This window comes from Pelophylax lessonae (assembly GCF_965119305.1).
Source record: "Pelophylax lessonae genome assembly, chromosome: 1".
NCBI classification, from domain to species: Eukaryota; Metazoa; Chordata; class Amphibia; order Anura; family Ranidae; genus Pelophylax; species Pelophylax lessonae.
Window position 1 is genome coordinate 884,269,178 of NC_138768.1, and position 15,653 is coordinate 884,284,830.

Genomic DNA, 15,653 nt, shown 5'->3' on the forward strand with positions numbered 1-15,653 from the left:
CATGTGCTTTCAGAAAATATACAGTTTGGTTGGTCTTTTACAAACTCTGAAGCTGTAAGTGAAAAATAAAAAACCTTCAGATTTTTAAAGAAACTTGGTTACCTACAGTTTTGCGTATGTTCGATTTTCACTATTTTGTGATGGATATTTGATGATTTTATAGCAAAGGTATTTGTTAGTTAGATTCTGAGTTAAGAAGCTAGGTCCCCCCCCCCCCATTGATATGCAAATAAACCAGTCAGATTGGTTTAAGAGCTAAACCTGTAACAATAAGTATGTTGGGGAGGTGTTAAGGACTTTTGAAACAAGTATATGTTCAGACAAAGGAGAGTTGTTTTTGGGACACAAAAGAAACAACATGTCTGCTTTAGACTTGATCAGCAGTTTAGGCTCTGAGCAAAGAACTATGAGGATTCCATCTTGATTCTATCTTTGAGTAACTGTTTAGGATATTTATTGCATACACATTGTACATGCTTATTTGAAGACAATTAGCTTGTGCATTTTGTAGGCATATTTTTGTAAGAATGAATTGCGTGATGTATATAGGGAAAAAAGCATTGCGGAAACCCAGGCCCTTAACCACTTGCCGACCAGTCACGTTGACTGTACTGCGGCAAAGTGGCTCGTTCCCGTCCAGCGACGTAGATCTACGTCGTTGGACTCTTCCGCTTGTGGGCGGCTCACTCCCGCTGTATTCAGTCACAGCGGGAGTCGGGCCAGGGGAGGAGCGGCGGTGATCACTGCCGCTCTTCCCCGATCGTCGGGGAATCGAGTCTGGAGATCCGCCCTCTTGTGTAAACAAAGTGGGCGGATGTCCTAAGTGACAGACAGGGTCAGATTGCAGGGTTCAGCATAGCTGAACCTGCGATCTGTCCTTGTGTCACTCAATCACCTCCCCCCACACACGTCAGTAAGCACCAGGCATACATTAACCCCTCACGCTCCAATAAAATTAACCCCCTCCCTGCCAGTGTCACCTTTACAGTAACAGTGCACTGATTACTGTAGTAATGTCACTGGTACCCCCAAAAGTGTCAAAAATGTCAGTCAAGGGTCCGATCTGTCCGTCGAAATGTCGCAGTCCCGCAAAAAAAAAATCGAAGATCGCCGCCGTTACTCGTTGAAAAAAAAAAACACCAAAAATGACAGAAATCTTTCCCTTAGTTAGTAAACGCAATAACTTTTGCGCAAACCAATCACAATACGCTTATTGTGATTTTTTTTTACCAAACATAGGTAGCAGAAAACAAATTGGACAAAAATTGAAAAAAAATTTAGATTTTTACTTTTTTTTTTGGGGGGGGGGGGGGGGGGATTTCATATAAAAAAATTTGAAAAATATTGTTATTTTTTCAAAATTTACTCTCTTTTTTTTGTTTATAGCGCAAAAAGTAAAAATGGCACAGGTGATCAAATACCACCAAAAGAAAGCTCTGTTTGTGGGAAAAAAAATTCCCACGTAAATTTTGTTTGGGTACGGCATCGCACGACCGCGCAATTGTCAGTTAAATTTGCACAGTGCCGAATCTCTAAAAAGTGGCCTGGACGTAAGACAGCAAAATCCTCCGGTGGTAAAGTGGTTAAAGAGAAAGTAAACCCTCCTCTGCAACTTCTACCTATAGATGATCCTATGATAAGGCTTACCTATAGATACTGTAAATATCTCCTAAACATGTACCGTTTAGGAGATATTTACCTTACATGCAGCCAGTGACGTCACTGGCGCATGCGCTCTGAAGGAACAGCCGCTGGTGCCGTTTCTTCAGAGACCCGTGCCGTTACTATCGGATGTCACCGCGGCTCCGGCCAATCAGCTTGCACAATTTGCAATGGAACTGTTGGCTTGCCCGTCGTCCAGTGTGCTGTCCGAAAGGACGTTCAGCGCAGCAGGTGGGATCGTGACCGATAAGCGCACTCGCCTAGCTCATGACAGTGTAGACCAGTGTTTCTCAACTCCGGTCCTCAGGGCACACTAACAGGCCAGATTTTAAGTATTACCTTGGGGAGATGCAGACTAGTATACTGCAATCACTGAGCAGCAAATGATATCACCTGTGATGTATTTCAGTTTTCTTACAAACCTATCCTGTTAGTGGGCCCTGAGGTCCGGAGTTGAGAAACACTGGTGTAGACTACCTCATATTTATAAAAATGAATGAGGCATGGATCTCTGAGGAATTCAACACATGTGACCAGTAGACCATGTTTCATTGAAATTCCTCATGACAGGCCACAAATATCAGCCAGACCGCCATCCACCCACAACAATTCCTGGTCCTTGGCTTTGCTAAATACAGCAGCATAAAAGGCATTTCATGTCCATGGAATGCAACATTTTGGGGGCCTTTCATGGCCGACAATTATTTTTTCTGTGAATGCCTAATGTACCTTCAGCCACAGAATACTACATACTTAGCTGTCAGGTAAACCCATGTGGGCTAATTTTTTGGGCCTGAAATGGCCGACACTTAAGCCCCGTACACACGTACCGATGGTCGGCTTACAAATGTTCCTCTTTTCTCCCCGGGATGTCGGTGTCTGCTGAAAAGTGCAAAGACAGCACAAGGACAGCACAAGAATTTTGTCCGCCGACTGCAGAAGTGATGTCATGTAATGGTTAACTTTCCCTGTGTTTTCTATTTTCTGAGCATGCCCAGTCTTGCAAATCTGCGGTCTGTCGGCCGAATTGTGTACTGACAGGCGAACAATCGTCCGTTCTGGTGTCGGCATACAAATATTTTCATGTTTGCACGAAAGACTTTTGTCCGCGGATTGTGCGCAGACATCTGTCGGAGGCACCATACTAACACGCGTACAATCGGCAGATCCTTCGTCCACCGACGTTTGTATGCCGACGATCGGTACGTGTGTACGGGCCTTTACTTCTGTATCCTGTGAATGCCTAATTTTTCAGTCTTGAATTGAAAATCAATGGGTCTGTAAAGGTTCTGCAAATTGTGGAATGGATGCGGACCCATTTTACAGATGTGTGAATGGACCCTATATGTATTTGACATGTATTTACCGGCTGCTGTCAGTTCTGGCTGATTTATGAAAAAAAATAAAACATTTTTGCTTTAAAAAAAAAAAAAAAATTTAGGGAAACTTTTCCAATTGCAATACTTCTGTTATGACATTGTCCATGTGCTGGGGCTATTTGTGCACAGCAAGTAAGTGTTTTGTGGCTGCAAATATGACCTAAAGGTTTTTAAAGTTCGCCTCCCATTAAAGTCAATGGGGCCCGCCGCGAACTCGTGGTTCGTGGACTTTTGAGAACATTTGCTAGTGGTGTTCGCAAACCGCCCCGGCCGATGTTCGTCCATCACTAGTCATCAGCTATCTATTGTTGCACCCAGGCATACAGATTGGGAACACAGAGGCCCTGATATGCTTGGTAAATGGCCAATACCCTTACCCCCTATTGCACTATATTCTGAATGATCTTGCTAAAGCCTGGGGACCACTTGTCGATAAGTAAAAGTGACCGGGTGGCTTTAAAGCTGCCTGGATCACTTCTACTAATTAGAATAAGAGTCATTTTAAAGTTCATGGTTGCTCTGGGCGGTCAGTGGGGGAGGGGCTTGTGTACATGGACTCAGCATACTTTCAGGTTCAATGTTTTCTTGCTTTTCGAGATCATTCTGAGTTCCTTTACATGAAGCTCCTGCTAACTGCTTTGAAATTCCTATTGACTTGTGGAGATGGGATAATGAGAGAAACAAAATCTGATGTCTAACGGCCTCAAACAGCAAAACAGAGAGCACAAGAACTTTTCATTGATCCTGGAAAAGTGTTTTTCTTTTGGTCATTTGATTTGTATCACCAGATTGCTTCTGAACCTCACAATGTGTCTTTTCTGTTCTCACAGGATCATATCGATGTTGTAGACGGGTAAGTAAAGTCATTTTGACCTATTTGTATTTTATTATAGATTGTGTGGCTTTTATATTTGCTGTTCGTAGACTAAAGGCCCATACACACGTACCGATCGTCGGCAGACAAGCGTCGGCCGACGACCGATCTGCCGATTGTAGGCTTGTTAGTATGATGCCTCCGACAGCCGTCAGTGCACATTCTGCCGACAAGAATCTGTCATGCAAGCATTAAAATTTTTGTATGCGGACACCAGAGCGGCCGATTGTTCGCCAGTCAGTACAGAATTCGGCCGACAGACCGCAGATTTGCAAGACTGGGCATGCTCAGAAAAGAAAAAACACAGGGAAAGTTAACCATTACATGACATCACTTCTGCAGTCGGCTGTAGTCGGCGGAAAAAATTCTTGTGCTGTCTTTGCACTTTTCAACAGACACCGACAGCCCAGGGACAAAAGACGGCCGATCGTTCGCCGACGATCGGTACGTGTGTATGGGGCTTTATACAGACTGCGCCTCCGCAGTTGAGTGGTGTTGGCCACATGGATCTGTCATCCTGAATAGGGATGGGCAAACTGTTTGGGTCGAGCATAAGTTTGGGCCGAACATTTGTCTGTTCAGCCGTTTGCCGAACATCCTGTTTGCAGAGTGTTGCACAGTGCATTCTGCGCCCTGATTGGGCAAAGCTTTGCTGAATCAGGGTACAGTGTAATCTGGTTTTTAAGGAGCGGGGCCGGGTAGTTGACTGCAGCGTCCTTAACAACTGATGAGTCATCAGCTGTCAATGGGTTTCCCCGCTGACAGCTGAATGTAAAAAAAATAAAAACAATGAAAAAATTAAAAAAAGACATGGGGCCTCACCCCCCCCCCCCCCCGTCGGGTCTGGTATGGATTGTAAGGGGAACCCCACCCCAGATGTTTTTTAAAAAGGGCGTGGGTCCTCCCCAAAATGCATACCAGACCCTTATGCTTAAAGTGCAACAATAAAAATGAAAAATTCCTTTAGATATAGTGCCTGGGGGGTCACCTTACTGTGTCTGTAAAGTGGTGCATCTGTAGCATGTATAAAACATGCTGCAGCAAAAATTACATTTCTAATGAAAAGAAACGAGTCAAATCCCATTTAAAATACCTTGCGCTTAGATTTACCGACACCCGGCTATTGAAAAAAGAAAGAAAAAAACAGCATGCCCCCCAGTCCATACCAGGCCCTTTGAGTCTGGTATGGATTTTAAGAACCACACACCAAAATAAAAATAAATAAATAAACGGTGTGGGGGGACCCCCCAAAAAAATCCATACTAAACCCTTATCCAAGACTGCAGCCCAGCCTGAACCATACCAGACCACATGCCCTCAAAGTGGGAGGTGGGTGCTTTGGGGCAGGGGGGTGGGGGTCTTCAGGTGGACAAGGGCCACATCCTGACAACCCTGAGCTGTGGTTGTCGGGTCTGGGGGGGCTTATCTGAATCTTGATGCCCCTTTGACAAGGGGCCCCTAGATCTCACCCCTCCTTATGTGAATGGGTATCGGGTACATAGTACCCCTACCCATTCACTAAAAAAGTGTCAAAAAGTAATAACCACAAGAAAAAAAAAAAAAAGTTTCCCTCGATGTAAAGCCATCATCAATCGCCATGCACACCGGACCTTAAAAATAAAAATAAATTAAAAACACTGTCGCCTCTTGGGAGGCCTCCCGCCTTCTGCCTGCTCTGCGCTTTGACAGTTCTTATAAAGGCATTGGGTGGGGCCACCAGACTACATCACACGGTGGCACAGACCCCAAAGGGCCTGGTATGGGCTGGGAGGGCAGTTTTTTTCTTTATTTTTTTCTATAGCTATTATCCACATACATATGTGGATACATTATCCTATGCAGATGAAATTGTATACAGAAACAGAATTAACCTGAACAAATTATCTGGACATGAGGTCATTAACATTTAACAATGGGACAGGCAGACTTAACACAATCCAAACCCCAGCTCAATAGATAGACAATAGGACAAGACTGCCAATGACAGTCTGTATGTCTACTACATTGAAACACATGGAATACACATCTAGGTGTCACAGACTCCATGGCAACAGGCCACAGGTCTCACAGTGCTAAGTGGGATCAAATCTCCACATTTCTTGAGAGACACTGTTGACAAATATCACTCTCCCATCTGAAGCCATCCAAATAATTCTCTCAGTGTCCTCCAAGTATCTGTCCCTCACTCCCAGTGACTGTGAACACCGTCACAGTGCATGTTCGGCCCATCGCTAAACCCGAATCAGAAAAATAAAATCTCAGATGATTTGCAGAAAATGTGTTTGAAGTGATCAGATCCAGAAATAAAAGGAAATGGCTCCTGTTTTATATTGGTGAGGACACCTTTGCTGCCATAGTGCTATGTGCTGTGTCCAGCGCGCCCCTGTGTCTTTAGGGAGGGGTGGGCTCCCTCCAGGCTCACTGGCCCCGCTGCCTATCTATTATAATGCATGTGCTTCTTCTATGGAGGCTCTCATAAATTTACAGAGTTAGGACTTCAGATACCGGGGTGCCTGGACCAGGCTCTGCAGCTTACGCATTTGTGTAACAGATCCCCTATACTTGGATCAAGTATTTCTGTCTCACGTGATGCAGTGACCTGGCCCCTCAATTCCCCCCAAAACATCAGCCTAAGCTCGATGAAGGGTAAAACAAAAGACACTTTATTCAACAACTCACTTCCAATATATACAGTCTCATGTGTTTGATTTCATTATCATATGCAAATACAAATGCAATTGCATACAGAACATAGTCAACATACCTTGGTCATCTGGAAAGAGACAACAGGTGAATGAGACTGCAACATTATCATAATTAATTCAACAAACAACAAGCCCCCAAAACAAAGCTGAATAAGTATTATATATACCCCCACACAGAGGTGCATTCCCCTACAAACTGAACAGAGACCGCTCCAGGTGAGATAGGTATCAGGTGCTGGTCGGATCTGTGATCCAGAAACTGCTTGATCAAGAAGAAAGTGACTGCACTCCGAAATGAAAATCAAACAGGAGTGTATTTATTCCACATCAAAAATAGGTATCAAAAATTCAAACTGTGAGACATAGGACAATAGGTAGACGCGTTTCACGACTAAGAATATCGCTTACTCATTACCAAGTATGGTTGAATGCCTTCTGCCAACCAAGGGTCTCGTTGGACTGAGTACCACCTTAGTGCCCGGTACGAGTTGTCCAGCATAATTTCTCTCTGGACCAGGCACTCAAGGTGCCTTTCCCATTGCGTCAAGGGTTGTTCTCCCAGGATAAACATCAGTTGCCTCACTTGTTCCTGTCCTGCCAGTGTTGAACTGTACTTGGAAGCTTCTCTTTCCGCGGAAGCTGTGCTATCTCAATGGACTCCTGCCAGAGTTCTTGCATTACATATTTTCTCCAGTTCCCCTTGTCCTTGGCTGACATATGGCCCTGTTCCTTTGCCAGTATGTCTTGTAGTCTCCGCTGGAACTCCACCTCATATGGGGACACTGCCCGGGGGCTAGCTCGCTCCATCTCCTGAGTTCCTCCTTAGACTGAGATGCTGCTGGGCTCCTCACTGCATTCCTGGTTTGGGATCTATTCAGAGAAGAATCCCACCGCTTGCCACCAGTGTAACAGATCCCCAATACTTGGATCAAGTATTTCTGTCTAAGGTCTCCGTAATCTCACGTGATGCAGTGACCTAGCCCCTCAATCCCCCCCCCCCCCCAAACATCAGCCTAAGCTCTATGAAGGGTAAAACATAAGACACTTTATGCAACAACTCACTTACAATATATACAGTCTCATGTGTTTGATTTCATTATCATATGCAAATGCAAATGTAATTGTATACAGAACATAGTCAACATACCTTGGTCATCTGGAAAGAGACAATAGGTGAATGAGACTGCAACATTATCATAATTAACTCAACAAACAACAAGCCCCCAAAACAAAGCCGAATACGTATTCCTAGAGTTGTAAAGACAAAACCACCTCTAAACAGATGACAGTAGAAGACGTAGGCTGGCAGACTGCCCATCTTCGTCTTCAAACACCTTGCTATAAATGTCAATACACATCCCCACAGTAGATAATAGCTGAGTTTGACGTCATTAGCATCTCTTTACTCTCTCATTGTGTAGAGAAGTCCTCTGCTGCAACAGGCAGCTTTAGGCCGGTAACATTGATCCCAGTCTCAGAATCTGTATCTTGGGATGACATGGACCCGAGTCCAAAGAAACACCACTCCCATGGTCCTCCAGCATATACCCCCACACAGAGGTGCACTGCCCTACAAGCCAGGGCCCATAGTCCGTGGCGAACGTCCCAGAAAATGGGCGTTTGTCACAGCATGTATTTGCAAATGTGTGCAAACTAAACCCCTGTTTTTAACACAAACTTTTAGACAGGATAATTTGGGTGATTGCAGGCTGGTCGGAAAGTTAAGATGGGGGGTTCTTTGGTTTTGTTTTGCATGCGCTGCCCTTCTATGTGCTACAAAGGTCTGTTATAGGTGAGGGGGGTGGCCATTTGTTTGTACTTCTGTTTTATTACTGGATTTGATTAATCCTCCAACCCGGAGATGATATTGTTTTATTTAAAGTATTTTTAAATGGTTGTTTTATGTGATTGAAAAGCTATTTACAAAGAAATGTAGGAAAGTGTTGTCCTATATAGGCTTGCGCACAGGGTGTGCCAGGGGTGCCTGGGCACACCCTAATCATCCCAGGTGCCAGGTGTGCCTGGGCACACCCTAATCACCCCATGTGCCACAGATTCCTCCTGTTTAGACCCCCAGATATTTCACCAAAGCCCCCTAATGGGGCTCCTAAAAAAAATATAAAAAAAAAAAAGAAAATTGTAAAAAATAATAAAAACTAAAATAATGGAAAATAAAAACTACTGACACCGTCCAATGCCCTACTGACATCAATCCTTGCCCTAATGTCACTGTCCATTGCCCTACTGACACCAATCACTGCCCTACTGTCACTGTCCATTCCCCTACTGACACCAATCACTGCCCTACTGACACCGTCCATTGCTCTACTGACACTGTCAGTATATGTATACATGAATACACTATATTACCAAAAGTATTGGGACGCCTGCCTTTATACGCACATGAACTTTAATGGCATCCCAGTCTTAGTCCGTAGAGTTCACCATTGAGTTAGCTCACCCTTTACAGCTATAACAGCTTCAACTCTTCTGGGAAGGCTGTCCACAAGGTTTAGGAGTGTCTATGGGAATGTTTGACCATTCTTACAGAAGCGCATTTGTGAGGCCAGGCACTGATGCTGGACGAGAAGGTCTGGCTCACAGGTTGCGCTTTAATTCATCCCAAAAGAGTTGAGGTCAGGTCAGTCAAGTTCCTCCACCCCAAACTTGCTCATCCATGTCTTTATGCACCTTGCTTTGTGCACTGTTCCAAATTATCTGGTGGAGGGGGGATTATGGTGTGGGCTTGTTTTTTTTAGGGGTTGGACTTGGCCCCTTAGTTCCAGTGAAGGGAACCTTTTAAGGCGTCAGCATAACAAGACATTTTGGGCAATTTCATGCTCCCAACGTTATGGGAACAGTTTGGGGATTGGCCCCTTCCTGTACCAACATGACTGCCCACCAGTGCACAAAGCAAGGTCCATAAAGACATAGATGAGTGAGTTTGGGGTGGAGGAACTTGACTGGCCTTCACAGAGTCCTGACCTAAACCCAACAGAACACCTTTGGGATGAATTGGAGTGGAGACCGCGAGCCAGGCCTTCTCATCCAACATCAGTGCCTGACCTCACAAATGCACTTCTGGAAGAAAGGTCAAACATTCCCATAGACACTCCTAAACCTTGTGGACAGCCTTCCCAGAAGAGTTGAAGCTGTTATAGCTGTAAAGGGTGGGCCAACTCAATATTGAACCCTACGGACTAAGACTGGGATGCCATTAAAGTTCATGTGTGTGTAAAGGCAGGCGTCCCAATACTTTTGACAACATAGTGTATATAATAAGGGATGAGCCAAACAAACTTGGGCCCAGTTTGGGGTGGTTTGGTTGAACATATCAAAAGAAGCTGAATTCTATCCCCATTGAAGTCAATGGGAGCTGAACCTGGCAAGTCAGTTTTTTCCATTTTTAAGGCTAATAGCCAAGGGATTGGTAGGAGAAGGAAGCGGGATGGGGGGGGGGGGGGACATGCACCAATACAAATAAAAAAGAATACTGTTTTGCAGGGCGCGGGTCATTTAATAATAGTGAAAGTGCAACATTAAAATGCACTATTAGTTCCGGAAACCTGCTTGGCGGGGGAACAGAAACCTTCCTGTGATGGGGGGGGGGGGGGGGGGGGCTTTGGCACAGTGAAAACAAAGTAGTAAAAGTGACATTTACAAGGGAAAAAATGCAGTTGATTCTTATTTCCCTAAAAGCTTTTTTTTATTTTTAATAATGCAGTGGAGACCCCCCCCCCTTCCCCCCTTATTACATACATAAAGAAGGGTGAGGCTCTGATATATGGATTTTGTGGGGGGGGGGGGGTCTCTATTGCAATTTTTTTTTTCTTTTTTTATGAAACATAGTTAGCATGCATGGAAAATTTAAATAGCATGTTTATGTAAAAAAAAAAGAAAAGGCACACCCCCAACCCATGTTAGACCCTTTGGTATCTGGTACAGATACAGGGGGAAACCTATGCGGGGTCCCCCCAAATCTATATCAGACCCTTAGTCTGAGCACACAGCCTAGCAGGCCAGCTTCCTCCCCTTTACTGAACCTTACCAAGCCACATGCCTTCAACATGGGGGGGACATGTTGATGAGGACATGGGTCTCTTCCCCACAACCCTGGCCTGATGCCTGTGGGGGTTTGGGGGGACTTATCAGAATCTTAAGATTTTCACCTACAGGCATGATGAATAATGGGTACACTCCCACCACTATTGGAAGCTCCCTGGAGCTGTCATTAGATTTGTATACAGTGGGGCAGTGATGGGGTGACATGGCCATGCTTGATCAGTAATGTCACTACTACCCCGCTCCTTGGCTTACATGGCTGAGGATTCCAGGCCATGCGTGTGAATGGGGCAGGTGATGTCCCTGCTTATTAAAGAGGAAGTAAACTTCCTTCTCTTTCTTTTACCTATAGATGACCCTATAATAAAGCTTACCTATAGATGACCCTATAATAAGGCTTACCTATAGGTGACCCTATAATAAGGCTTACCTACAGATGACCCTATAATAAAGCTTACCTATTGATGACCCTATAATAAAGCTTACCTATTGATGACCCTATAATAAAGCTTACCTACAGATGACCCTATAATAAAGCTTACCTATTGATGACCCTATAATAAAGCTTACCTATTGATGACCCTATAATAAAGCTTACCTATAGATGACCCTATAATAAGGTGTACCTATAGGTGACCCTATCATAAGGCTTACCTATAGATGACCCTATAATATGGCTTACCTATAGATGACCCTAAAATAAGGCATACCTATAGGTGTCCTTATAATATGGCTTACTTATAGATGACCCTATAATAAGGCTTACCTATAGGTGACCCTATAATATGGTTTACTTATAGGTGACCCTATAATAAGGCTTACCTATAGGTGACCCTATAATATGGCTTACTTTTAGATGACCCTATAATAAGGCTTACCTATAGGTGACCCTATAATAAGGCTTAGCTATAGGTGACCCTATAATAAGGCTTAGCTATAAGTGACCCTATAATAAGGCTTAGCTATAGGTGACCCTATAATAAGGCTTAGCTATGGGTGACCCTATAATAAGGCTTACCTATGGGTGACCCTATAATAAGGCTTAGCTATAGGTGACCCTATAATATGGCTTACTTATAGATGACCCGATAATAAGGCTTACCTATAGGTGACCCTATAATAAGGTTTACCTATATGTGACCCTATAATAAGGCTTACCTATAGATGACCCTATAATAAGGCTTACCTATATGTGACCCTATAATAAGGCTTACCTATAGATGACCCTATAATAAGGCTTACCTATAGGTAGTGTAAATATCTCCTAAATGTGTACCGTGACATCACTGACGCATGCGTTCTGAAGGAATGGCCGCCCGTGCTGTTCCTTTAGAGTCCTGTGCCGTGATTGGTGGCTCCCACATGCATGCCCGGGAGTGACATCATCGCCGCTCTGGCCACTCACAGAGCCGGAGTCCACGAACCTGGAAGCAAGACTGGTGAAGATGGAGACGCCTGCAGCGCTGACTTCTGAGCACGGGAGGGCTTAAGATAAGTTAACATAATGTACTAGTATGTGATGCATGCTAGCACATTATGGCTTTCCCCCACAGGTTCCCCCCCGGAAAAAAAAATCTCTACTCTACAATCACTTTAACCACTTCAGCCCCGGAAGATTTACCCCCTCAATGACCAGGCCATTGTTTGCGATACGGCTCTGCGTTACTTTAACGGACAATTGCGCGGTCATGCAACGCTGTACCCAAATAAAATTGATGACCTTTTTTTTCCACAAATAAAGCTTTCTTTTGGTGGCATTTGCTCACCTCTTTGATTTTTATTTTTTGCGCTATAAACAAAAAAAGAACAACAATTCTTGCGGGTGACGGACGGGCTGATTGGCTCCCCCTGTAGCCAATCGGTGTGTAAGCGCACCTCTGGTGACACGCACGCGCCCCACATCTCGCAAAAACAAGATTCGCCTGTGTAGTTCTGGGCTGATTCCTCACCATTCTCATGATCATTGAAACTCTACGAGGTGAGATCTTCCATGGAGCCCCAGACTGAGGGGAATTGACAGTTATTTTGTGTTTCTTTCATTTGCAAATAATCTCACCAACTGTTGTCACCCTCTCACCAAGCTGCTTGGCGATGCTTTTGTAGCCCATCCCAGCCTTGCGTAGGTCTACAATCTTCTCCCTGACATCCTTGGACAGCTCTTTGGTCTTGGCCATGGTGGTCTAGGGAACAGAAAATGTCAGTAAAAAACTCTCTAAAGTGAATTTTAGGGAAAACAAATGCAATAAACAACCCAAATCGTTAAAATATAAAAGATGAGGTTGCGCCAAGTAAATAGGTACCCAACATGTTCAACCTTAAATTTGCGTGCGCCTGTAAATTGGCGACAAATTTCAGTACCCAATATTTTCTATAGGTGACACTTCAAAAGCCACCAATAAGTATCATTTTAGTGTTACGGAGGAGGTCTTATGTTAGAAAAATTGCTCTCCCTCTGGCGTGCGCGGCGATGTGTAACATGGTTATCACAATCAACGTTTTCACGTGTGAGCGCCCCCCGATGCACAGTTTTCACACAATTCCAATGGCTGCCGCAAAATAATTCCAACTGTATTTGGTTTGTAATATTTTTTCTTGTTTTTTTCACAGTTCAGAAGGGGAAGCCGTATCTGTCAAGGCAAGGAAGAGAAACGTAACTGAGACGCTTTCGTCCTTAGGCATGAATGTTAGAGAGGTAAAAGTCTTTAGTATTTCTCCTGTAAACTTGATGTTGAACCAACATAAAGCAATGTGTTAGAGATAGTGATCCCAAACCCAGTCTTGCTCCTCTCCCCTGTCCCATTGTCAGGATCTGGGTCTGAACCTGCGACCTCTGCTGCATCAGGCAGTATCGCTTCTTGCTGTGCCTCCTGAGATGCTGGAAAGCTCCCTGTCTGATCTTTTGGAAAATTCCTGCCTCATCTCTTGTTTCTGGTGAACCTTGAACCCTTTTCTCCTCCCGCAAACTACCTTTTTAAGCTATGCCTTGGCACTTCCTGTTTGCCACATTATTGTGCTCCCTCCAGCCAATATCTGGCTCCTGCCACTCCTGCTGCCATCCATCACTCATGAACAACCTTTAAATTGTTCCTGGACTACACCACTTCTTATGGACCTTTGTCTACTTTACTGACTATGCTTCTGCTTGATCCCTACCTGCTATATTTGCTACTGGACCCTGGCTAGCTCACCAACTGGTGGAGTGATTCTGAGGACCACAACCTGGTACTATAATGCAGCAAAACCCATCGCCACCATTAGGAGCTCTGGTGAAGACCGGTTAGTGCTTGCTTAGACCCTGCACCTCGGATGAGCCCACGTTATCCACAGGGGTGTCCTGCTGTGTATTTGTCTAGCTGGTCGGTGGGAGCCTCTCTACTGCTATAGCTACCGGTCTCTGAGGATGACCTCTGACCATGACTCCGATCCTCGCCCACTATTGTAAGGAATAGATGAATGAGAGCCACACTACAATCTCCACTCTTTCAAATGCTTTTTTTTGACCATCAACAGTACAGCTGCAACCATGATGCCTCCATCCAGATGCCCCCACCTCCTCAACGCGTTTCACCACAAATGACTAGGTCACAAAGTTAACCCTAACTCTAACCTAACCCTAGTCATTTATGGTAAAAGGCATTAGGGAAGTGGTGGCCTCTGGATGGAGACATAACACTGTTTACTGTTGATTGAATAAAAGCCTTTGGAAGAGTAGAGATCGGAGTGCGGCTCTCATTTGTCTATTCCTTGACAAAGTGATTGTGCAATACATATTTAGTCCTTTAATAAACTAGTATTTTTAATTATATTGTTCCCTGTATGTATTTATGATGGTTTTATACTTTTTATATGGCACGGCCAATATACACATACATTCTCTATGGGATGCCAGGTTCCGTCTGTGTATTGTTTCCGTTTTTATATCCCGCCTCTGGATCACAGCAAAAATCCAATAATTGGCATTTTCGATAGGGATTGGGATATCTTTATTTATCCCCCGGCCATTTTCTAGAAGCCTCAGATGTATTAGCGCCTTTTTTCTGCTGTTTAGATCCTGAGTGGTTGCCGTTGCCTAGTAACCATCACGTACATAAGGGAAGGTACAGGAAGTGGTGCGACGCTGCAGAAGACGTCTGATGACGAAACGCGTACAGCGCCGTCACATCACTTCCGGTGATTGCATGTAAGCAAAAATAGCTTCCATTTGACTGTTTTCCTTGCTATTGTGCTTCTACGATTAGCCCACAGCCATCACATGGTACCAATCACAGCTCCCTGTACCATGTGATTAGCTGTATCCAATCACAGATAGACAATAGTAAGCAAGCTGCCATGGATGAAAGCCTTTCATGACAGGTAACTATTGGTTATCATTCCTGTGATAAGCAATAATGGTGTAAAAAAAAAAAAAGAATTCCCTGACCAACCCCAAAAATAGTGTCACTATAGTGACAGGATGTAAAAAAATTAGCAAAAAAAAAATTGTAAAAAAGAAAAAAAAGTTTAACCCCTTCCCGTCACTTCCTGGCCCTTTAAAGTGGTTGTAAAGTCAGAAAGTACATTCTATGCATTAGGATAAAAAACCTTCTGTGTGCAGCAGTCCCCCTTATACTTACCTGAGCCCCCTCTTCCTCCAGTGATTCCCACCAGTTATTTAGCCGTCCTGGACTTTCCTGATTGGTAAAAGAATACTATACCTGATATATAACAAGTTAATGGTACATATCCATATTCCCTTATATATTATTTTATTATAACTAAAAGATTATCCCAAAACTGCAACTGTATCTACAGTATCTTACAAAAGTAAGTACACCCCTCACATTTTTGTAAATATTTTATTCTATCATGTGACAACATTGAAGAAATGACACTTTGCTACAATGTAAAGTAGTGAGTGTACAGCTTGTATAACAGTGTAAATTTGCTGTCCCCTCAAAATAACTCAACATGCAGCCATTAACCACTTAAGCC

The 15,653-nt window shown here is 44.0% G+C and overlaps 1 protein-coding gene across 1 annotated transcript in view; it reads left to right on the forward strand.

Annotated features, from left to right (window-relative positions):
* LOC309550682 (cytosolic phospholipase A2 gamma-like) overlaps window positions 1-15,653 on the forward strand; it is a gene marked incomplete at its 3' end in the record, with an annotated part of 223,268 nt that overhangs the window by 80,889 nt on the left and 126,726 nt on the right. Inside the window, exons 2-3 of the mRNA XM_082251017.1 lie at window positions 3,872-3,894; window positions 13,290-13,374. Of these exons, the coding sequence (XP_082107143.1) occupies window positions 3,872-3,894; window positions 13,290-13,374 (108 nt within the window). The remainder of the gene's footprint in view (window positions 1-3,871; window positions 3,895-13,289; window positions 13,375-15,653) is intronic.